Below are 25158 nucleotides of genomic sequence, written 5' to 3' on the forward strand. Positions count from 1 at the left end.
TCTAATTACGAAGTGTGAAACAATCACTAATAAACCCTTTTAGTTTGATAATCTGTGGAGATTTCCTGCGGGTATTCATTTTAACTTAATTGCCTAAGAATTATTAAATATGTTAATGGTGCCGACATTCTGTTTTGAAACAAAAAGAAGCGTTCTATGGCACCTTTGTGGTTACTTGGAGGCTACACTTGTGTGTGTTGAGGGGTGTTCCTACTTTGATAGATGGATACCTTTGCCGAGAAAGAGCTTTGGCATGCATGTCCACTCACTCCCTAATAGCTTATTGAACTGCCACAGCTAGTGAGGATTAGAAACCACAGAGCGAATATCTGGGATATCTTGTGCCTATGTGTAAATGTGTGTGTGAGAGAATGTGTGCAGTACATACTCAGTCAATAACACACAGGCTCTCATAAATCTCAGGACACACTGTACAGGCATTCAACATTTCACTCATCAATAGAGATTTATTAAAGAAAAAGACTGGTGGAAAAACTCAATCCACTGAACAGAATATAAATATAATAAGAAATAATGGTCTAAGTTTACTCACATGTTGCTTCTTGTCTAATATAACCACTAAAATATTAATTTATATTTTATTTTCTTGATTGTAATTTTATGGTCTTACTAATGTCCACATCTTCCTTTTAGAGACTTCCTTTTACGTACAGTTTCTCTCAAAGAGCTTTCAGAGTGAATAGATTTGAGTAATGTGTGATTTACCACTGAAATTATTGGTCTGTTTACTAGGTTCTTTAATGACTGTTTTAGTAATTGATTGATTGTTGCCTTTCAGGAGGAGCCATTTGTGATGGTGTCAGAGAATGTGCTTGGGAAACCAAAGAAGTACCAAGGCTACTCAATTGACGTCTTGGATGCGCTGTCCAACTACCTGGGCTTTAAGTATGAGATCTATGTGGCGCCAGACCACAAATATGGAAGCTTACAGTCCGACGGCCAGTGGAATGGACTCATGGGGGAACTGGTTTTTAAGGTGAGGTGAAAATCATAATTACAAAAAAAAATTAAAAAATGTAATTATTAACCCAATCAGACCTCTTCACACTTCTTCAAAAGTGTGAAGAAGCAAAAACTATTTTTTCAGATATAGAGGAAACATACTGCTATCCCTTCAGTAATGGCACATTTTATTTTAGTGAGAATTTATGTGATTAAGACATTGTGTGGGACAGAGTAGACAGGCGGAAAGATGGATGTCCATGTCTGACAGTTCTCAGACAGTTCATGTTTGAGAACTGTACCGACGGGAAGCAAAAACATATTTTATTGACACAGCAAAATACAAAAATTGCATGAAGGGTTTGATGATTTTCCCATTATGTTTTCATCCACTCTTGCAGACTTGTGAAGTTGCTGTGCAGAACTGACATTGTCAACGGATCGTCATAGATTTGGCCTTACTCTACATTAATATATTCCCTTTTCTGTGTTTCAGGTTTTAACAATTGTTGAAACCAAGTTCCTGTTCTTTTAACCTAGAATGCCTGCTGGTGCTAAAAAATTGTCATGCCCTTCTCCACTACACCTCAGAAAATTATAGAGAAAGCCTTTGAGCACAATGCATATTTATGTGCATGCATGCAATCACAAGATGTAAATAAACTCAACATGCACGAAATTTAGTTTTTCTCCATCAGTCAGCAGCACTGTTTATCTCTTCAAAACCTAATTATGTTAGATAATTATTACCCACAGTTGTTTCTGTAACTTTGTATGTGCACTGACCACATACATATCTGCATGGGGTTTCATGCCTACTCAAACAAACACACAGTTTTTATGGATGTTGTGCTGTTTCTAACAACAGGCATCCTGCAGGGTTTCTTCTGATGTTCTGTTTATGCAGTAGAAAGGACACATTAAGCAAACTTAAGCGTTCTGTCTTCTCAACTACTGAAGTATGAAATTAGCATGAGGTAGATAAATGTTTTTGTTTCTATTAAGTTTTTGCGTGTGAAAGGAAAAGGCTCCAGGGACAGGATGCTAGACTGCAGTGGCTCTTAAAAAATGTTTCACAATATAGTTTTACAAAATTTGTCTGCGATCTAAAGATGAGTTACTTCAAGCAACTAAATGACATTGTTGATTTAGGTAATAAGTTTCTTTGTCATGATCAGATTTTATTTGTAGGTTTTCAAAACAAGCAGAACCTCACAGCTGAATTTTACTTGTTTAAGCAGATATCTTAAGTTGTTTTTAATTTCTTGTGATAGAAGCATTTTAATTCACAAATATCTATTTCAAAATGGAATTTATCCGAGTAACACAGAAGAAAAAGAGAGTAAGCTAATAAAAAGAAAACCCCTGTGGTTGAGCAAATGTTGGAGGCCAAGCCTAAGCCACATGTTTTTAACTTTCAAAGCCAATAATCTTCGGTTAACTTTTAATTTTATTGTCGACTTGCACTATATTTATTTGCTAAATTCTCTGTTTAGGCCATTCCTGTGCTTAACCTTGTGCAGGTTTTCAGGGTCCACTCTTGATTTCCTTTGCTTCTGTTCATCTCCTCCATCTAGTCCAACTCAGTAAAGGATTAGTCATAACACACCAAACATCTAATGAAAAACTAATTTTGAGGTGCTTTGGTAAGGCTTCATCTTAAGTGCATTCTCTATTAATCCCCATTTTACTTTAGTTATTGCCAGCATTTATTTCATTCTAATTTGTAAAAATTAGTTTTATTCATCTTCACATTCATTATAGACTGAGGTCCATCTCGCTCCAGGAAATTTATGCAACTAACTGCTCCCAATTGTAAGTCGCAATGAATGATGCAAAAACATCCTCATAATGTCGAAAACTATTTATTAATGAAACACTGAATCAAGGCAACAAGTTTGTACTCAACCAAACTGTCCATGTTCATTTTTACCTCTTCATTTACTCCAAATTCTTTAGTCAAAGTGTGGATCCTGAGCACAGAGTAGCTAGAACTAACCTTTGACTAGCAGGTAAGAGCTAATGTTATCTAATAAAATCTAGAATTTAGGTTCGAGAAACCAACAAACCTAATGACACATTAATCATTAAGCCATATGTCAGATATCTAATTATATGTATTGGTAAAAAGTTATTCTAAATAACACAGTCTGCATTTTGATTTTTTTCTATATATACAGTATATGTTATACTTAGCAACACTATGGGAAAACATTAGTTGTGTACTCTGATGACGCATGTGAAGGTGTCAAAGTAGAAACATTTGTTTGTGCTGCTGATTAATTGTGAATGAAGGGGATAATTAACAAACAAAAAGCCTAAAACTGTGAAAGTTGTAAAATCTGACAAAGTGATTAAAATTATGATTTCAAAAATGAGCAAAGGGTCTCTCCTCAAATCAATCCTTAGTCTTTTGGTATATTAGTCCTAAACAAATCTCTCACTCCTCTTCTTTCTCTGACTCCCGCAGCGAGCTGATGTTGGACTCTCTGCTCTGACCATCACGCCTGAGCGGGAGAGTGTTGTAGACTTCACCACACGCTACATGGATTATTCTGTGGGCGTTCTGCTGCGCAAGGCCGAGCGCACAGTGGACATGTTTGCCTGCCTGGCACCCTTCGACCTGTCGCTGTGGGCGTGCATTGCAGGCACTGTGCTCCTTGTTGGCATCCTGGTGTACTTGCTCAACTGGTTCAACCCACCGCGGCTGCCCATGGGATCAGTGTCTTCAACCACACTGTACAATTCCATGTGGTTTGTGTATGGGTCCTTCGTACAACAAGGTAAGCAAGACAATGAATGTAACTGGGTCAGCAATCAAATTTCATCTTCGTTATACTAGCTTTCAATCTGAATTTGCTTAATAATGAGAATATTATTGAAGTAAATTTATTTCAGGAACTGTGTCACGAAGTGAAGCACATTATATATATATATATATATATATATATATATATATATATATATATATATATATATATATATATATATATATATGATTATATATATGGAAATATCCATATATAGTTATTTATTGAAACAGAGAGAAAAGAAGGTGGAGCACCACAGAGAATATATATATATATATATATATATATATATATATATATATATATATATATATGTGTGTGTGTGTGTGTGTGGGTGTGTGTGTGTGTGTTAAGTAATCTGTTAATTTTGTGGGAGAGAGAGAAAGAAAGTTGATTTTTTTTGGGGTCCATTTGTGAGATAAAGTCAAGGTTTCAGTTTTTAAGGGTCTAAGTTTTTAGGCTCTAATTAAGTTTTTTAGGCTCCTCCCAATTATTTGGAAATTGGGAGGAGAGAGAAGGGAAAGACATGCAGCAGATTCATCACAGAATGTCCCTTTGCTGGTGGAGTGACATCATTCCACCACCAATTATCCTACTCTTTATTCTTTACCTTGAAAACAAGAGTAATTCCTGATTCACTTGTTTTTATCTCGTATATCAGGAGCATCCGACTGATTTCCATTTGGGGCCAGATAGAAAACGATAGTGGGAAAGAAAATGTATCATAAATAGACGTAAACAATGGTTGTAATGTTCTGGTATTGTTGTGGCTTGTTTATTGTTGTCATATCAACCGCCTACCAAGATGGCTGCCAGGTAAAACAAGGAATGCTGTAATCTATGTTTGCAGTGTGTTTTCTGGTTTGGTCACATGATCTGCAGACTGACAGACAGACTTTCAAGAAAACTTTCAATGGCGGGTAAAACAGCAGGTCAATAGTGGTGGAACCAAAACCAGCTCTGTCTCAACTGTTTGCTGAAAGAACATGGAAGATGGTGAGGGATGTTTTAATAGAGAGCCTCCATCCTGATGTTTCATCAGTTTGAACCTCTGGACTGATTAAGGCCTTATTGTTCCTCTCGTCACTAAGAACATCGATTAGACGTCATTTATTGACAGTACAATTATTATTCTTAACCAGATTAAAAGCATTTATCTGTGGAATGCTAAGTGTATGTATTGCTTGGTGCACATATTGTTGATGTAGTTCAGGGATTCAAAGGTTTTTATTGTCATACCACCACCGGCCACCAGGGGCTCCCCAGCGTGCCCCAGGCCCAGGCCCGGGTGGCTCCAGGGTGGCACCTCATGTACGGAGAGCCCATGGAGGGGATGTGTGTGTGTGTGTGTGTGTGTGTGTGTGTGTGTGTGTGTTAAGGAAGTTTCTTTTCAGGGGCGATTTGCAGCGACCAACTGACCTGACCTGCATGTTTTAGGAGATGTGGGGGGAACCGGAGCGCCCGGGGAAAACCCACGCAAACACGGGGAGATCATGCAAACTCCACACAGAGGGTCTCTGTGAAGACGCAGCGCTAACCGCTGCGCCACCGTGCTGCCCACGTTTTTTCAATTGGGTGGGGAAGGCTTGGTTAGGCTTGTAAGGGTGTGTGTGGGTGTGTGCGTGTGTGCGTGTGTGTGTGTTGGTGTGTGTGTTGGTGTGTGTGCGCATGTATGTTCATATGTGTAGATATATCTATATATATATATGTAGATATATCAAGACTGAAAAATACCTCCTCAGGGTGGTGTAGATGTGAATTGACCTTTACGTTTTAGTACATTAGTCAGATTAGGACAAAATGGAGGGGCATTTTGTTCAGCCATGGATTGAGAGGACGATAATAGCTTCATCTTTGGGAATATGAGGAGAATCTCTCAGGCTCTGCTCAGGTATGGAACAGGCAATTTAGGAAGGTTTTAAATGTCATCAGCAAAGTAACGGAGTGGAAGAGAAAAAGAGGAAACATTTCAGAGCATTCAGGTGGAAAGAACATGTAAATGTGTTTTGGTTGATACTTGTGTTTAATAAAGTGTCAGTATCTCTGTCCTTATGATAGGCTCTCAGTAAGTTCACATGCTTATTCTTGTCTTTCTGATTGAATAACTCCTACTTTCCAGTGAGCTCAGTATTTGCTTTTTTTCCTGCTCGAAGCCTGGCAATAGTTAATTTTTTAAGTGACATCAATTATGCAAATTAAGAAGGAACGTGTTTTTGTTTCTAACACTGCCACTGAAACATTCCGTGCTGTGAATAAGCAAATGGTGAGCATTTCACTATTTGGTAAATAATTTTCCATATTTCTGCAGCAGCTAATGGCGGTAATGATGGTGACTATGATACATGCTAATTGCTACTTCATCTCCACAATCATCTCTCTTTTTAGCTGTAATTAACATTTTAGTTGTGGTATCATTAGTCTGAAAAAAGAGTGGAAGAAAGGGGATCTAATTCTTCAAGAGTGAGTTCATGTGTTGTCACACAGACGGCAAGATTTTATTTGAGCAGAAATTCTAAAATGTGAGTTTATCCTATCCGAAGTCTATAATTATATTCTTTGTAGCTTTTTTTTAATTTTAGAGATAGCATACTATTAGTATGTTTCAGTTTCAGTAATAATTTTTTGCTTTAATAAGTGAGACCACCTTGCTATTTCACAGTATTTCATCAACATCTTACAAGACTTTTATTCCATTTTGTTAAAAATATCAATTAAGTAACATTCCCATCTCCTTTTCACATTTTGTTACATTGCAACTGTGACTGGCCACAACAAACTAGGAACAGGGCGTTTAAGTTGTTGGCAATATCTTTGAAGTTTTGTTCCAGGATTTGATTGAAGTATTCCCACACCAGGATTGATATGTTCAGTCTGATGTTCAGTGATGGGTTTTTTTGACAATACTTTTCACAAAGTTCAGTGATGGTCTTGTCTAACCAGAGTATCACAGTTTTTGCTGTGTCTCTACTACATGCCTTATGACAAATTTTAACCAGGACTATCTGTCCTAAAATAGACTTTCTTGTGACAAGTCTGCCGGGAAGCCAAGATGTATGAATTGTCAGACTACTGTCAAAATCATCTACCACTTGAGTTCTCATCCGGTCCTCCAGAGTTAACAAGGATCAGGTGTCTTGTTCTCTGATCAGGGCGTTTTAGTCTAGGTGGACTCCCTTGTCTGGGTAGGTTTGCAGCTGTGGTCACTTTCATTGTCTGGTTTAAAACCTATAAATGTTCCAAAATAAATTAGAGCGAGACATCACAAATCCAGTTAAAGTACAAATGAAGGCCCTTTAGACACAGCTGTTGTTTTTAACCTGCAACCTCCCTCTGCACATATACACAGTCACGCACACGCGCACATACTATATACACACCATTATCTGCATACAATCTGTAGTTCTTTTTCGAATGAATCAGAATTTTGTGCTTAACCCTAAAGTATTAGCTCGAGGGGAAATTGATTCAGATGCAAAGACGTCCACAGCAGTAGGGAACTGTAGATAAGTAATAAAAGCAAATAGTCAAACATGACACCAAAATTTTGCTTCTGGCACTGTCACTTCCATTGTCAGAGGGAGAAGAGCTGAGAGGCAAAAGAGGGAGGTGCAGAGGGATTACCCCTATCTTTGTCCAGCCTTCTCATTTCTCATCTTTGTTCTTTTCACTTCCTCTTTGCATATTTCTTTTCCTCCCATTCGTTTCTCTCTATTATAATAAGAATTCCCTCCATTACATCCTTTTTATGCATCTCTTTGTCCCTAGACCTTCTCTTCCAGCTTCCACTCTTTTCTCTTGTTGCTTTTTCTCTTCATGTTCTTCCTTTCACAAATTGCATTCTTCCTTCATGTTCATCTGAATCACCAGGGCGCCAGCCAAGTGACTGTTTGTTTACAACATGTCCCACAGGCCTCTCGGTCTGGCATGTGCGTGCAGAGGATGTTGTGAGAAAAAAATAAAATCTGCATGCCATAAAGTATGTCTAATTGGTCTCAATGAGAGTGAGGGAGACTGAAGATAGAGGATGAAAACCGAGGGGGTGGGAGAGGCTGCATATTTCAAAATTGTACGGTAGTTCTAATGATGTGACTGCTACATTGGTAGCCTACAGTGCTTTGGAAAAGTAAAAATGTAAAAATGTTCTGCACACACATGTTGTTATTCTCTTACCTAAAATGAAATTTAATGCTAACAGTTGCACCTAGAAGTCACAAACTGTTAGAGTTGAGCTGTGTAATTTAATCTCTGTATAAAACACCAGCTGTTTCGTGAAGGTCTGGGAAGCTTAGGGAACCTTAGTGAACAAATAGCATCATGAACAAGTCTCACATCAAATAGGTCTGTAATAAAGGTCTGAGCATTAAACCAAGGTCTGCATTAACATCAATATATCAAGCTTTGAAGATTGCAAAAAACATTGATTCATTATTGAAAATATATGGCTATCTCTATCCCCCTATACTAACATCCAAGAGGCCCTCTGTAAATCTATGAGAACTGGAAAGATTCTTTGACTGACTTTGTGTTGGTCACCCAAAAAAAAAAAAAAAAAAAAAAAAAAACTGCATAAAACAAATTGAAGCTTGTGGTTATGTGACACGTTGAAAAACTTAAGGGGTTGTGAATAATATTATCAGGCACCACAGACCAGTAGATCTTATGATTTATCAGTAATAAAATACCTACAAGAAGAAAATAGCCTATGACAAAAAAAAAAAAAAAGTGACAAACACATATAATGTAATGCCGCAATTTAATCAGAGGGAGACACTTAGAAAAGCCTCACCTGCATTGACGACATGCTTATAAATGTGACTCATCATTAGTATTGGCTGTGGTACCTCTCATCTTTGAAAAAGAGTCAGAACAGGAGCGAGACCATAAATTCATACAGTGCCAACTATCACATAAAGGTTGTAAAAGTTGGATATACAACGCTCTCAGGCAGAGCAAGGTCAGACACCATATCAGCCACCATTAAAAAAAAAACTTCTCTGAAACTTTCAAGAGCAATAAACTGCACTCAGATGTTGAACTCTGAGGTCTGAGGGTACACAATATTATTAAGCTATAAGAAAATACAATTTTGCTGCACAGATGCTTTTCTGAATACCAACCGACATAATGCAGACACTTGCAGTGGATTTGGCCGATGAGAGAGATAATCTATCAGTCCTCCTAGATAAATCGTGTGATATTCAAAACCTGATTTTATTTTTTGGTTGATTTCCCTTTGGTAAATAAGTTCAACATAAGCATTTTGAAGAGAAAAAAAATACAAGGTGAATAGTTATAAAATAGTGCAACAATCAGGTGAACTGAGCAGTAAATTAAATAGGATAATTTCATTGTTTATCAGTTGTTTTGTGAGACATTCACAGTTCGACAAATGGACCTAACTTTAAGCTAGAGAATTGTCAGTGGACACATGATGGAGGATATGAAATGTTCCCAAGGAGAATATTTTATTCTAAATTGGGCTGCTCTTTGGCTTTTGCTAAGCTAAGGGAGGGCATTCCAATATTTTTCTGGGCCAGAAGGTAAAAAGTCAAGGCTGGAATGAATGATTACCTAGTGACAACATTAGGACAGCCAACCAGGCAACATTAGCAGAGTGTATGGCATCGACCAGCCCATATGCAGGGGGCCCAGACAGTGTGTGGCCTGCGGGGATAGGGATGTGCACTCATTTGTAGTCTTGTCCGCCAGGCTTTCGATCTAAAATGAGCCACCACAGGCAGTCAAAGAAGCAGGGGAGCAGGAAGCAGGGGACTTGTGAGGCTTCAGGAAGATGGAAGAATAATCCAGCCAGCAGCAGTTTGGAGTGCTGGGTCATAAAGAAGGTCTCAGCGGTTCACACTAAAGTTGGGACAAGAAGAGCAGTGTTTAAGTGTTGATCAGGAAGTCCTACTCCACTCACTCTTCTTAGTAATTGAAAATCATGCAGAAGGGACTATTTTTTTAAATAATAATAAAAAAACTGAACAAAATGGTGCATTTTTAAATATGTATTGCTGAAGACTGTTGTACTTTATACAGATTTTAAGTTACATTGATATTGGAGAGTGAATAAAGTCTGATGCAAGGCAATTGACTATCATCTGGAAAAAATAAATTTATTAATAGAATGACTAATTTTGCTTGTAATGGTGATTAGAGGGGATATAGGTGAGCTAATTAAAAGTAAGAGTAATACAATCTGGGAACTGGTGAGTATATTACCACACCTCTTCCACTCTCAAAACCCCCTGACATCAGGAAAATATCAAGGGAAAAATAACAGGTGTCTCCATAATATGTAAGAACATAATTACGTACAGAATGATACAGTTTGGCAATTATTTCTGTTAATTGCGATGATTATGACTTGCAGCTTAAACTTGAGATTCAGTTTTAGAGACATAAATAATTATTTATAACACAAAAATGTTAAGATATGACCATGTATTATCCTTCTCAGATTTGGAGACAAATCCTGAAAGTTGTCTAACACAGGTAAAAATATGGTAGAATAAAATGCAGAACTCACAGGGATATTTTCTTCTGTCAGCAGATTGTAAATCAAAACTTATTCTAACATTCGAGTAAAATTTACAAGGACTCTGGATGACACAGACATTACAAGTTACCACATTCAACATCCCATGTTTAACTCCTGAACCCCAGACAATGTCAGAAGCACCTTACTTGTGCTAAGCAGAGGATTTCATTTAAAAATCAAGTTCCTTACTGGAAGGAGAGATGGAGATTTGGAGAGATATGTCATTTACCAGTGTGTGCCCAGTGTATTTTGGGCATACACAATACAATGTGTCCAAAGTCACAACAGGTATTTGACAAAACTTTTTAGAGCACATGCTCCCCTATACTGACATGCATTACAGAGATGCAGAGTTCATTTTCTAGCAGAACATGGCTCCTGATCAAACTGCTGAAAGTACCAACCTCTGCTTTCATGACCGTAGCACCACTATGCTCGGTTGGCCAGCACATTCAGCTGACAAAACTGCATAGAGAATCAATAAAATGTTATCTATAGGGAGGTGACAGCAAGACCGACAATGCCGGTGAGCTTGTTATTAAAGCAACCTCCACTTCCTTAACACCTCAACAGACTTACAAACTGATCGCCCCCTTGTCACGCTCCATTGATGTAGTATACCATGCCAAAGGTGGCTCAACCAAGTATTGAGTGAAAAATACTCAATACTTGAGTAATTTTCAGTAACCTCTACCTTCTGAATTAAAGTAGTATTTTGTCGAATGTAATACAACATAAACTTTTCAATAAATTGAATTAGGATTTTTTTTCTTTGCTGTAAGCCATCATCCTTAAAATTAACCAAAGTAAATATTAAAATATAGTTATATCTCTTATTCGTGTATATCCTGCAGTTGTTGGCTGAGAATAAAATCGAAGTCAGACCACTTCTTCAACTGACAGCAAACAAAATCAGGAGAGGAATACTGTCTTACACAAATATAATGTGAAATAGATATTTCATCTTGTTTCTCTAATTTTATACCATCCTTTCTCCCTCTCCTAACTGCATCACTATATATTTCTCTTTCAGTCTCTCATATCTCCTCAACATTTCGCCAACTGTAATTGCAAGTTTTTAGCCATCTTCAATAACTATTTTTTACAAATCTTCCACCTTCTGCTTCCCTCCCTTAATTAAAGTCCACCCCAGTGGGGGAGGAAAACATTAGTGTGGAGAAACAGACTGGTTTTTGTGGGGGAATGAACATGGTGCCTGGATATGTGTTTTTATTTACATACATGCAGACAAAGTCCCAGCATGAGTGTTGCTTTCTTTCAATTAGAACTTTGTGGGGAATAAATCCATAGACTCACATTCATGCTGCATAACCCTTCTCATCCTGTGAACAAAAATTGCCCAGACACAACGACAGACACATGGAGTCAAGGCCAGAGGCCATAATCAGAGCTTTCATCTTTCCATCTGCTGCTCAAAACCTGTTTTTCTGTCTATCCCTTTCCACATCTCCTTTATTTGCTGCTGTCCCCCGCTGTGCATCTATCTGTTGGTATGAGTGAGAAGAAAGGGAGAGAGATACTTTTCCAGAGCTAAAACTCTGTGGAGAGGAACACTTATGTGTATACATGCCTGTATGCATGAATAGCCCCCCCAAAAATTCAGTCTTCCACATTCTCCAAATCTCTCTGCCTCCTGCTGAGTTTTCTCAGTGTGACTGCCATGCTCATTCCCCACTCCCTGTTCCCTTTCGAGCTTCCTGGATGTGTCCTTCCTTCCATCATTATCCATGTCTCTGCTGTGATGCACTGCTGGGAAGCCAATACTATCATCATTTTCCTGGACTCATCTTTTCCTCTTTCATGGTTCCTTGGATTCACATATTTTGGATTGGATTCACTGTTTTGAAATCCTAAAGTGGACCTAACTTTAGGACATCCATACCTTCTGACTTTAGCCATCCTTATTTGATCTTTCCTGCCTCTATTCATCTTTAGCCCCTCCTTGACCACAAGAATGTGCTGCTGTGAAAGAGACCATCTCTCACCAGTGGGATTAAACATGTCTCTCTCATGCCCTCTCTTCTCCTTTGTTCCCTTTCTGCTCGTCTCACAGCTGCTTCTTCTCCCTCCTTCATTGTTTTGCTCCCTCATTGTGGTCCTGTTGTCACAGCTACATCCTGTAAGGAACTCTGAAAGGGGCTCCTTCTGGCCTTCATCAAACACAGGAGTACAACTACTTGAATCCTGTTATAGGTCATCTACGCTCTAGGAGCTATAACTTTCTGCATCATCTTGTTTCTTAGCTGGAAGTCCCACTTATAAAATATTGAATGCTGATGAAATTCTTCCCGTGTAAACTACAGCATGCAATCTTTAGCCCTTTAGAAGTTTTTCATGTAATAATTTTGAAAAAGGCATGGTTGCAGTATTTTGTAATTCACAACTGAGCTAGTGTGAGATTCATTGAAAATAAATTGTTCTAGATAACTAAATGCGTATATATCCAACAGAAGGAATTCTGTGCTTCATTTGGCTTGCAAGACAGAACTGTTAACCACAAAAAAATCTTTACAAACTGAGGAGTAACTGATGGAACCTCAGTGATATCGTAGAGTTACAAACTCTTAACTTTATAACTTGTTTGCATCTAATGTATGTGCCACTTGAATCACTTGCCCCAGCTGCCATGTCTTTTCTGTTATTTGACTTACTGAACTCAAAATGCCCTGCTGTTCATCAGAATGGCTCACAGTAAAAGATTGTGTTTGGGCAAAGAAAATAAGTTTTGAATAAAACAGACTTAGCTGTTGATTATTTCATTATGTTTTGCTGTATTTCTGGTGCGCAACTGCTTGAGTTCCAGCATAATACTGAGCCAAACACTTCAAAATTAATTTCCCTTTCTTCCATCTCACTAACCTGCATAAAATATGTTGACATATTTTCTATAAACGTGCCAAACTGTGTTTCCATTTTCCAAGCTTCTAATGCTAAAGGCAAAAGCTCTTAATTTTAAGATGGAAGCCACCACTTCTGTATTCAATTCACTTTCTCTTTGTGTATGCTGTAAATAGCAACCCACCATCTTGGTTGTCCATTAATCCATTTCATCAGTCACAGTGATAGCTACTTAAACCTACATTAAGAATCAATTGTCCAAAATGTCATTGATTTCTAATTTAATAAATGGTTTTTGAAATACTGTTTTATTGAAATAGTGTTCAATTTCCTGTCTTTTTCTCATTGTGAACTTGTTGTTTGAATAACTAGCAACTGCTCTTCATCAGCTTTCAGAGCTATTTTGATTGCATTCCCAACACCTCCAAACAAAAAGTGATTCTGAAAAGCACAAATGCACAGCTATCTGTAGTATCACTGAATAATCTGATTGGTTTCAGTTTTAATATTTTTTGTTCCCATTTATAATTGTTGCCTTATAGTTTTCTTTTTATGTTATTGGTCTAGCATTTGAGGTTGAAGTACTTTGATAGTAAATGACTGTATTTTGCAGAGATGGTTTTTGTGTGAAGGCTTGCTTTTTAAAAGTACCAGTGTGAAGATTTTCTGTTTCTGTTACTCTATAACGCCACACCTTATCAGGCAAGTAATCATGAAACAATAACAACATGCCACTTAGTGCTGTTTGATTAGTAATTCCTGTTATTCAGGAATGACCTGTTGAATTTGCTTAAATTACCAACAGTATTACCATTTGTCCTTAACACTGATTCACATTATGTTATTCATAGTCAAACCAAACATCTTGTTCCACAACACTATGGAGTACTACATTTAGAGTTTGGGATTTTTGTACTCCAGACAAGGAGAGGTGCTCTACACCTCTCCTGCTCCATCCTTGCATGACTTGTGAAGAATGTAATATACTGGAAATCCTCTTCTTGATGCAGATGGAAACCCCTCAACTACCAAGGCCTTAGACCTAAATGCACTGACTCTAATCTCAACTACTTCTCAATCAGTTTTAAACTCTTGAAGTGCATGGTAAAGATCGTTGAAGCTAAAACAAGAGGTGCTCCAGCAAAGTGTCAGTTCAAAGGAGCATGTTATTTTACTAGTTGGTTTCTACAGACTGTCGCATTATACTTGGAAGAAATTTTGAAGTGATTGATTAAAGTAACATTTCTTTGAAAACTTGACATTTTAAGAGTGGTGTGTATTCTTTGTGAGTCACTGAAAATACTGTTCACATTTTGACTTGATTACAGTTCTTTTTTTATTGCTGCCTTGTGGAAGAAAAACCTTCGATCAAATTCAGCAAACCAACTTGCTATCCTATGTAATTGCTCCTTCCTCTGTAATAAAATCTCAAAATCTGATCATTTGGCAATGATGAAGATCAACATTGTTTCGATGCGATATAAAGTGGTGAAGACACAGCATTATCAACTAGCTAGCTGTAATACTGTCTTTATGTCAATTCAGTAAGTCTAAATACTCTTTTGATCCTAAACCTCCTCATTTGTTTGTTAGAAGGTGTAAATCTAGCACATGTTCAAACTGATATTATCAGCTTATTTGCAAAGATCCCATGTTTTTGCCTATTACATATTCTTGTTAGTGTCGGTCTGTTACAGATACTTCCTCACCTCCAGTGGGATCACCCCTGCTGTTTTCCTTCATGCTTGAGATTTTTGTCACACAATGTGAGGTTTGTTTGAAAGTTTGAACAGCTTTTAGACAAGCCCCAGGAGCTGCAGTGACTTACTACCAACAAGAAAAAGATAAGAGCTGGACCCGGAAGGTGGCAGGATATATAAACATGATCATCACAAACATCCCTTTTGCAGTATATGTAATCTTGCTTGGAGTTCTGTGAACATCAATTTAAGATGTCTTAGAGGAAAACGAAAAACAGGGTTATAATTACTTGTGAACCTCAGCTTTGCTGTGTTTGGTGCAGTGAACTTTGCAGTAATGTCAACAAGACAGAAGATGTGGTACAGATTATTTTGCGGCAGGAGCTATCTAGTAATTTAGACATCTTTTAAGCTTGTATCGAGATTGTGTGAAACACTGGTACAGCGAGAGCCACCTAGTAATTTGAGTCTCTTTAGCTGTAGAACATGAAGTGACCTTGTTACAACCAACATGGAAAAACTTGCCTAAAGACCTAACTTAAAGTATGTAATCATAGCATATATTTAGCGAGGTGGTATAAGGATTACTCCAAGAATTGTGTCCTTAGTTACATCATAGCATCGTGCAATTGATGAAGCTTTTGTCAGCTTCACATTTATCAAGTGAATGCACCACATCTCAAAGATGTTCTATTGGATTAACATCAGGTGAACTTGGAGGCCACACAGTGAACACTGAGAGGAACACTGATGTATGCTTATTCATGGCTGTATGCATGCATAGCCCTCCCAAATTCAATCTGGGACATTTTTTCCAAGCTGCTGATGTTCAATTTAGTGTGTGAATTGTAGCCTCAGTTTACGATTCCAAGCTGACGAGAGTGGCACACAGTGTGATCATCTGCTTCTTTAGTACATCGTCATTAACGTGTTTGTGTGTTAAGAGAGTGCAAGTACCTTGGTTGTAATGAAGTAGTCTTTCCATCATCTTGGGCATTTTTATCCATGCAGCTGCTGCTTACTAGGTGCCTAAAAAACATTAAGCTGAAAATGTGAAACAATTAAACAAGTAAATCTAATAAAGTAGTCTGAGTTTATATTCTGCAAAATGAGGTGTCTTTGACTTTATTTGACTTGCTTTACATCAACTGTCTTTCCTTTATAGGGAACAACATCTTGTATTTAGTCGCTTTGATATTTTGATATTTTTTTTCTTTATGCAAATGACAGATGTACATGCTGTCTCTTGTGTTCCATGTCTTTGTGGTAATGTGTTAATGATGAGGCTGCATAAAACAATGAAAACATCTGTTGAGTGAACAAATATTTAAAGAAAACAGATACAATAGTTATCTCTGTCAGTGCTTCACTCTATAGATCATCATGATGTTTACTGAACATGGGTACCACCCACTAAATATTCATCTGTCAAAGCCAGCTTCAAAGCACAATGCTAGCAGCTTGTTTTGTTCTACCCAGATTCCTTTTTTCAAGGAGACAGAGAAGCAGTTGCTTCTAGGAGCAGTAATGAGAAGGATGGAGTAATTGTAATACAAGCGTATTTATTTTGAGGCACTCTGTTGTTAACTGCCTCAGATAAACAGACCAAGAGAATCCTATTTATTTCCCACAGTATGTGCTGTAAAGGTCATACTTTGAGCAGAATGCAACTGGAATAAACAAAAGAATTAATTGCTTCATGATAGATGCTGTGCTCACAGTCATTTTTCCCTCTGAATTTTAATTAATGTACAGTTGATAAAGTAAATGTGATGCATTGACAACTGCCTAGAACAGATAAAGGTCACAATATATTATTAAAAAATAACTTCAGCATAATGAAATAGACCTTTCGTAATAACACTTCCCTATTAAGGATCAATGCAATTTAGAGAATGCTTGTCAACAAATAAAAAGAGAGAAAATGTAGGTCTAATTTTTAAGAAACTGTTGCAACAAGTTCTCTTTTCACTTAGTAAACATTAGTAATTGGAGATACATGCAAAGTTAATGTGTCAACTAGGCCTCCTCTCACCATATTCTCACTGAAAATCTCCAAAAGTCCTTATTTTAATACAAAAGGAAGTGGAACATAAGAAATATGAAGGTGGAAAACCACAGTCAGTTTTTTCTTGCAGTCATTATAGTATATTTTAAGCCAAGCCTTACAACAGCAAAAAAATTGGGAGTGCCACTTTAGAAACCTTTACATGTGAAGTAATTTGAGTAATTACTTACATTTAGGTTGTGAAGACACTATCAACATTATTTTTCAGCAATCTCAACATAAGCTCATCTTCCGCTCATTTTTGTTACCTTTTAACCCTACCAGTTTTTCATTGAGACTTTTTGACATCTTTACTGATTACGCATTTCTTCTGATCTTGACATAAGCTTAGTTAGTAATGTGACAACACATATAGCAGAAATCAGATATTATCATGAGTAAATTAGTATGATGTCAATCGATGTCACCTATATCATCTTTAATTCTGATGTCCAAATTTCTAAGGACCTACTGATATCTCCTTACAAATAAGAGTATTTCTAAGGAAGTAAAAATATATGTACAAGGAAAGTATTTATATTTCCATATAGATTTAGTTGGTTTACTTCTATTGTAGTACAAGTAATATCAACAATGGAAAATAACAGAAAAAAGCACTTGCTGACTTGTTGACTGGTTTTTGCACATTATTGTTTTGTGTTGAACAGGTGAGAACATTTCAATGATTAATCAGATGTGAGAAAATGCACTTAGGCATAAAAGCTTGTAAAGAAAGAGTCAAGGCTTTTAGCCTTTGAAAACATTAATGACTCCCTGCATATTTCACCACAAGTCTTATCAAAACAACATTTTATGCTGCAACAGTTGAAATTATATTGCTTTAATCATTAGAAAACCCAACAGTTATTTACACCAAGACAGCTGATTGGGGATGCAGTGTCAAGAAAGTGGGTGGCAAACTTTGAATGTTGTTTTGAAGCTAGGAGAGCAAAATAAGATGTTTTTCAAAATTAGTGTGAAAATCACAGATGAATAAAAATGACTCACTAATGTGCCAGCCCAGTCACTTGGATAGAAAAGTTGACACTATATTGTTGCAAAGCAAAGATAAATATAATATCCATTAATATTCGCGAAGGTACCAGTTTGTCAAATACTGACAGTTAGTCAAGGGGATGCAGGTATTTTAAACCAAACCACAATCTTCTCTTAACATACTTTAAGAGATACTATAAAAATAATTTAAAATTTAAAAAATGACAACAAAAAAAAAATAAAAATCACAGTGCTCAAACTCAGATAAATGCTCAGAAGATGTATTCCCTTTGTTTACTGTATCGCACTGAAAAGGTACTTTGATATTTGCAAAATATAGTCCGATTTATATGTTTGCAAATACAAATACACATACAGTCTATTTATATTCTTTCAGGATAAAATTCCCTATACTGTGGCCTCAGACATATTTAATGTGTGCAGACTTAAAAGAAAACGCGTTAGACAATAGACAATATCTAATATGGTAATGAAAACTTGCTCTGTGGTGCCAAAACCCTCTTTGGAAAAGCCTCAATTTATGCTTAAATGTATATTCTAGCCAAATATACTCTTGCAAAAAATGAGGATAAACATGCAAAACTGCCAGACATTCAGGGATATACAGCATAATGGAATGCTTTCATTTAATTGCAGAGCAAGCTGCAAGTATCTGAAAACTTCCAAAGTGAGTGCGTACACACTGTCCTTGACAAAACCGACAGGATGAATAAAGCAAGAAGTTGGGGAGGCAGGACAGCAAGAAGAAGCGGGGCGGGGGTACAGAATGTGGGTCATGAGGTGTGATATATTGAGGATGACATTGTTAAAATTGAATATGAGCGAATCAAACACAATCACTATCAAATGAAAGGTCTTAGAAGGTGCACACGTACCCATGGACTTTAGCGTATGCACAAGGGGAAACACACCTGCACACTTTGTACCAGTCGAGGGAAAATTGCTGAGAGAGCCATCTGTCAGAAGTTGCACTAAGGGAGGTAGCCCTGGTCTTATTCGTGTGATAGAACAGCACAGATTTTGAATCCAGTCACCTGTAATGAGACCACAGTGTAATTTGCATGCATGTCCGTGCAACTATAGTTTGACATGATGTGAGAGATGGGACTGCGAACTTGTCAAGGTCAGTTTGGTCATAGCAATTAAGGCAAAGCAGCTAAAATTACCTTTTACCTATAGTGACTTCATATATAGTATTTCAAGCTACTACAGTAGTGTTCATTTTGACGTCACATTGTACTTCAGCTGAACACATTTTAAAACTAAATAAAATAACTTTTTTAGTTACCTCCAAGTCTTATGTTATTAACTTAAAACTTGCTGTATTTTAGTAAGCTGTGAACTTAAGTCTTAAATTTTAGTTTTTAGGACTTATTGTTTTTTTCAATCAAGTAGATTCCTTAAACTTAGGTGAAATATTTAGATTTGTTTAAAACAATTTTATATAAATTTGCATTTTCAAAAAAACAAAATGAGATGCATGCTGTATACAAGATAAATGCACATTGAATGCACTGCAACAATCTAAAACAAGAAATCATTTATCAAATAAAAAAAACAGAAACTAAATTACCAGATAAAAATCATGTGCAGGCAACAGTGTGAGCAGACATTAGAACTGAACAATAAATGTAAATATAGTTGAAACATTCTTGAACACATTCTAATAAAAAAAAAATCACAAATTAATAACCTAAAAAAAAGCAACTATAGTGAGAGATAAACATCTGCACTCAGTCCAATTTTGCAGCGACCTCCTTGTTTTGATGCTCTTTCGAATCACTATAGCAGAGAAGGGTCTGAAATAGTCTGAGATGCATTCCTCCACCTTTGGCTCTTTACTGTTTTCTAAAGTTTTCTGCAACTGACTATGTCCACTAAAATACCTTCAGTATTTTTACATTTTAAATGAGGTTATGAGGGAATGACCAGTTTGACATCCCATAGCAGTCAAGCTTCTTATAGGTTACATGGAGCCAGTTGTTACCTGCAACTCTCCAGTCAGCTGAAGTGCATCAATTCATGGAAAGTAAGCCTTAGTAGTTATTATTTATATTTGTCCAATCTTTTGCTTTTAGCTGGAGATAGATCTGACTGGATTTATGCTCCAACAGTAAATGAGGCTGCACTACTGATTTCAAACACTAAAGCATTTAGATTTATTTGAACGGCTTTTGTTGAGTTTGTGCCTTACTTTGAGACTTTATGCCATTTTTATCCGAAACAGCACATTAATGTTGATTGTGTACCACACACAATGTTGCAGGACTGAAAGAATTACTCAGTGTTTCCAATCTATGATGGGACATCTATGATGGATCACATGTATTCATTGTCAGTTTGTAATCACCTACAACTTGAATGATCTAGCTCCTTGAGGAAGTGTCATGATTTAAACTAATTTTGCTCCATATTTTATCCCCTTGAAGAATGAGAACATAACAAAAACTGCCACTTAACGGTTGAGACAAACACACATAAGTAGCCTTGGCTTCCTCTCAGCTCTTGTAACCCTTACATGCTATGTGGTTTGTATTGATCCATTTATGGGAGGTGAGGAGGAGAATATGCTCTGTAAACATGCTCAAAGAAATTTCTGCTGATCTCATCATTTTTATGTTCCTAACAACCATGAAAAGGAGGGAAAAGCGCTGAAGAGGCAACGGGGAGAAAGACGAAAGCCAGACTTTCTTTAACAAATCCAATGTCAAGCACTTTCTGCATATGATGCGTATATAAATCAGCACACACAAAATACCCCGAGAGGCCCATTTAGTGAAGGAGTTTTAGCATTTAGCTATTCTGCAAGGACAGAGGGAACTCACCACAATAAAGCACATATACTCACAAGCATTCATACATTGGGAATAGAGTGGGGTTTATTACCTGCCGCAGCTTTAAACTTTACTGGCTGCTGCTTTTTTATGCATTTCAGGGAGTGAGAAATGAACCATGTTGATAAATGTTTGCAAGTTGGTCACTCTACGGGGAGAACTTCCCAAGGTAACAGTATTAATATCACTAAATGTGGACTCTTGGATTTAATATATTAAAAAACATATCTGCCTGGTCTTTAATTGACCATTGAGAAGTATTTACTGATGTCTGGGGTCTGTATTTATATGGAAAACAAACCAGCTATGTTATTGTTTCAAGTATTTTTGTGAATATAAAAATGAGTGGCTGTGAGTGAATCAGCTTTCAGAAATAGCTCAATTTCAAAGACATATTTGCAAGCAAAACTTCAAGTTGAAAATGAAGGAAATCCAAAAATAGCCTGCTTGAAAAAGCAATTCATAAAGTTTACTTTCTAGCTCCATTAAAAGCTTAATAAATACAATGAGACATTCATTTTTATTTTTTTATTTTTTATTTTTTTGTATTTTGTATTCAAAATATGATTATTTTATTAAGGGAACAAATACACAAACTCAAAGAAATCTGTTTTTATTTTATGCTTATGCCATTCGTCTTTGCATACACACTAATACTAGCAGTTTTTAAAGAGATACTAAGTCATAAAATTATTTACATTTTCATCTTTTAAGTTGCTTTTTTTGCTTACAGATGCCTATCATCCATTTCAGTCACCCCTAGTTGTTTGATCCGTAACTGTGAACATATGCATGGTCTAAAGTTCTTATAGGAAATTAGAAAGCATGCTGCTAGAGGAGATACAATTTTGCACATCTCTGAATCAAAAACTTCATGCCTCTCAGCTGAAATCCTCATCTTCACTGGCCTGCTGGATTCTTTTAATGGTGGCACTTGATGGCTTGAAAAATTGCTAACCACATGGAAAATCCCCCTCAGCTTTGGCTGATAGCCAGTGGTATTAGAGGCGGCACACATACAATGAAGAGATTGAAAAGCAGAAGGCTGGAGAGCTGCTGGAGGAGGGATGCATGCCCCCTTTCGTCCTCCTCCTCCCCTTTTCTATTCACATACTTCTTCCCTCTTCACCCCAGCTCTGGCACTGTAATATGTCTCTTCCAAGTTGTTTATAATCACCGGGACACCGGCGGTCGAGTATGATTGAGGTGCTAGAGAAGAAATTGATGGTAAAAAATAAATAAATAATGATTCCTGCAAGTCATCAGACGGTAGAGGGTATAATCTGTGGCAGTGGCGGTTCTTGCTCAGTGATGAGATTTGAAGCTTTACTAGAAAGTCACACATATATAAAACTCTCCTGGATGTGCCCACTGCTCGGCTGGCTTCAAAGCTGCTCTCATCTGCAGCTACCTTCACCGCTGAATGTCAACAAGGGTGCAGAAAAGAGGGGAGAGGCAGAAGAAGAAGGTAGTAAGATATGAAGCAAGGCAGCAAGATGATGTGAAAAGGGGAGGCAGGCAACGATAGAGTGACTGTTTGATGCTGAAGAGTTGGCTTATGGAATATTTTAGCTCACCAAACATGTAGAAGTCCACAACTCTTTTCATTTCTGTTTCTTGAGGTTTCCCTCTACTCTTGCAGAAGAATGTCTCTTGACATGGCTTTTTTTTTCCAAAGGTGTGTATTTAACTTCCTTTTATTCTATCTTATAAGAGAATCAATAGTGGTAAATATATGGTCTACATTTCTATATACCAGAGATCTTTTATTGTTACATAGCAGTACATATGACAAGTATACATTTCTGTATATATTTCAGCTTTTTGGAAAAAATAAAGATCTAAAAGGTGTGGCATGCTTTTGTCCTCTACCCTGCTGGGCCTTTTATGATGTGTCTCCAGCAGCTATGTGCAACCAGAAATTATTTTCACTCATTCCTTTTCTGCTAGTATAATGGCTTGAAAACAACTACAGCAGAGATGTGGTTTCCTTACAAAGTCAAAAGAAATTCTGCAACGACTTCATGCGGGACCTGGGAAGTGAATTATGCTTCAGCTAATTGAATTGCTGCGTGCTACATTTTCTGCTAATTGCCACTGGTCCATAGCTTTTTAAAAATATTATTTTCTACCTGTAAGGCTGAAGTGTTGTTGGTGTATCGTATAATTTCTCAAAATTAAAAAAAGGAGAAATTTTGTTATCATAGAAGGTTCCTGGTTACTGAACCACAGCTGGTTACTGAATCCAAAGCTATTGCTTTTTGTTTTGATTTCTTTTAGTGGTATGTTAGATATACACATTAGTTAATCTTTTAAGTTCAGGTAATGATTCATAGATTATCATTAATCGCTTATAAATATAGTTATTGAGCACTTTAAAACAAACCACGTTCTAGCCAACTTTCAGTATATTAAGTTTTTATGCGACACACCATTACCAAGGAGGACTCAACTATGTGAAAGGAAAGTCATACATGGTTTTTAAATATAATTTTAAAATTTCAACTCCCTTTGCTCTAAAATCCCAAATAAATGTAGTGCATCCAGTTGTTTGTCACAAGAAATTCTAATTAAATACATACATTTTTAATGGTAGTAAAGGGGACAAAATATGAAGGATCTGAAAACTTTTACAAGGCACTGCAGCTTGACTGATTCGCTGAACAACATGGATTTGTTTTAGCAGAAATTGCCAATTTGTTTGTGATGACTGATATTCAAATAGTAAGCACAACAAAGTTACACGACCTTACATGGTTCTCGTTTGTCTAAGGGATGTTTTTCTTCTGACTTTTTCATCCTTGACCTTCTAATCTAAGTAAATACAGCAATATATTGAAGTATTGTGGTTTTGATTCTTGACGAGTCATTGCCACAATATGGAAGAAGAACCTTATTTAATGAGATGTTGCTTTGAACAGCCTCCTTCCTTTGATTCAGAGTTTGATAGACTATAAAAATTTGAGAAGATGTCTGCACAGACTCTTGTGGCATAAATAAACGACCTTCATTGTAGCAACATTTATTATGTGAAAGTGTTTGCAACTTGAAACGCGTCATAAAAATACAAAGAATCAGTGCTTCTGTTTCAAAATTGCAGAGCCTCATAACTTTATTTTACAGTGTGTCTGTCTCCATTCCTTAACCTTTGAAGGGCAAGCAGTTTTCTGACCTCCAAATACTGATTGTGTGTCTGGCAAGTTCATCCAGTTCACAGAGTGAAACACAAAGGTTGAAAGGTTTGACAGGACAGTGAAGCAAAAAAGTAAAGGCTGAACACTGTTAAAATGCTCCTTGCAGCTTTTCATTGTAGTCGTTGTAATTGTGAACCACCTGCTGAACTATTCAATCAAAAAGTCCTTCGCATGGACATTTTTCAGAGCTCTGAAAAAACATTGTCAAATTGTTGTTGAAAAGGTCTTACATCACGAGGCAGTGGAGATGCAGGGGTTCTTACTTGAAGTTGACACTAGCACATTTTCCAGCCATGCTTTCCTTCCTTAAACATCTATAATGAACCACGAGAGCTGTTTTTCATCCACCAATGACTCAGGTCTGATGCTGTAACTTTGAAGAGATCTTGCCTTTAGTGATAAAGGATTTTCAAAGTTTTGAGCAAGAAATGCATGCCTACTTTAATCTCAGAAGTTGGAAAGGATTTGTAAGGATCGTCTAAATATCTAGCTCAGGCCGTTTCGTGAGATTAGTTTCAAAATCCAAGGGTCTCTGGGGCATTATCTGTCGAGCAACCCTCTGCATTTTTATATAAAATAAGTTGACTGATGTAGTTGGGTAACTGTGACATCATGCAATTAGGAGTCAAGAAGCCGGTTTACATGCAAAATAGAAAGAAAATCAAACAGGTTTACAGAACATCTTGTGGGACTAAGCGTCTTTAGTTGATTTATGTAGAAATGCCAAGACTTAGAAAAGCAAGAACAGTTGTTCTTTAGCTGATGCAAAATTATATATATATATATATGTTTTTTTTTAATTTATGGTACAACTTTTGAGCCATGAAGTGTCAGTCATGTTAAGCAGCATGATGCATCTTGCCATCCGCAGCCACGTCACTATGCATTGATGGTTTATTAGATTGCTGCACAATAAGAAAATACAGATTGTCAACTAGGCACCAGTGAATTATGTTTTTATTCACTATAATAGTTGTTCAGGTCAGAATGTAAAATGTGATAACTGATTTAAAAAGCATTATTTACAATATATTTAAGATTTTTGGAGGATAATGGATTGTATCAATTTGAAGACGTCTTTTGTTCAAAATATCCTTGAAGAAAAAATGCCTCAAATGCTTATATTCAGAGAATGTAAAAGACAGATTCATTTTGGCTGTAAAATGAGACAATTTAATTCAGTTCAATACAAA

At 36.8% G+C, this 25158-nt stretch overlaps 1 protein-coding gene across 3 annotated transcripts in view; it reads left to right on the forward strand.

Moving 5' to 3' along the window:
• Positions 1 to 25158, forward strand: part of grid2 (glutamate receptor, ionotropic, delta 2) — a 437319-nt gene that overhangs the window by 339356 nt on the left and 72805 nt on the right. For all 3 annotated transcript variants that reach the window (XR_008606581.1, XM_055039675.1, XM_055039674.1), the window contains exons 10-11: positions 800 to 997; positions 3434 to 3746. Coding sequence is in view for 2 of the 3 variants with exons in the window: in XM_055039675.1 (XP_054895650.1) it covers positions 800 to 997; positions 3434 to 3746 (511 nt within the window). In the remaining variant the exon portion in view is untranslated. The remainder of the gene's footprint in view (positions 1 to 799; positions 998 to 3433; positions 3747 to 25158) is intronic.

Source organism: Poeciliopsis prolifica, unplaced genomic scaffold (assembly GCF_027474105.1).
Source record: "Poeciliopsis prolifica strain line A6 unplaced genomic scaffold, Auburn_PproV2 SCAFFOLD014, whole genome shotgun sequence".
NCBI lineage: Eukaryota > Metazoa > Chordata > Actinopteri > Cyprinodontiformes > Poeciliidae > Poeciliopsis > Poeciliopsis prolifica.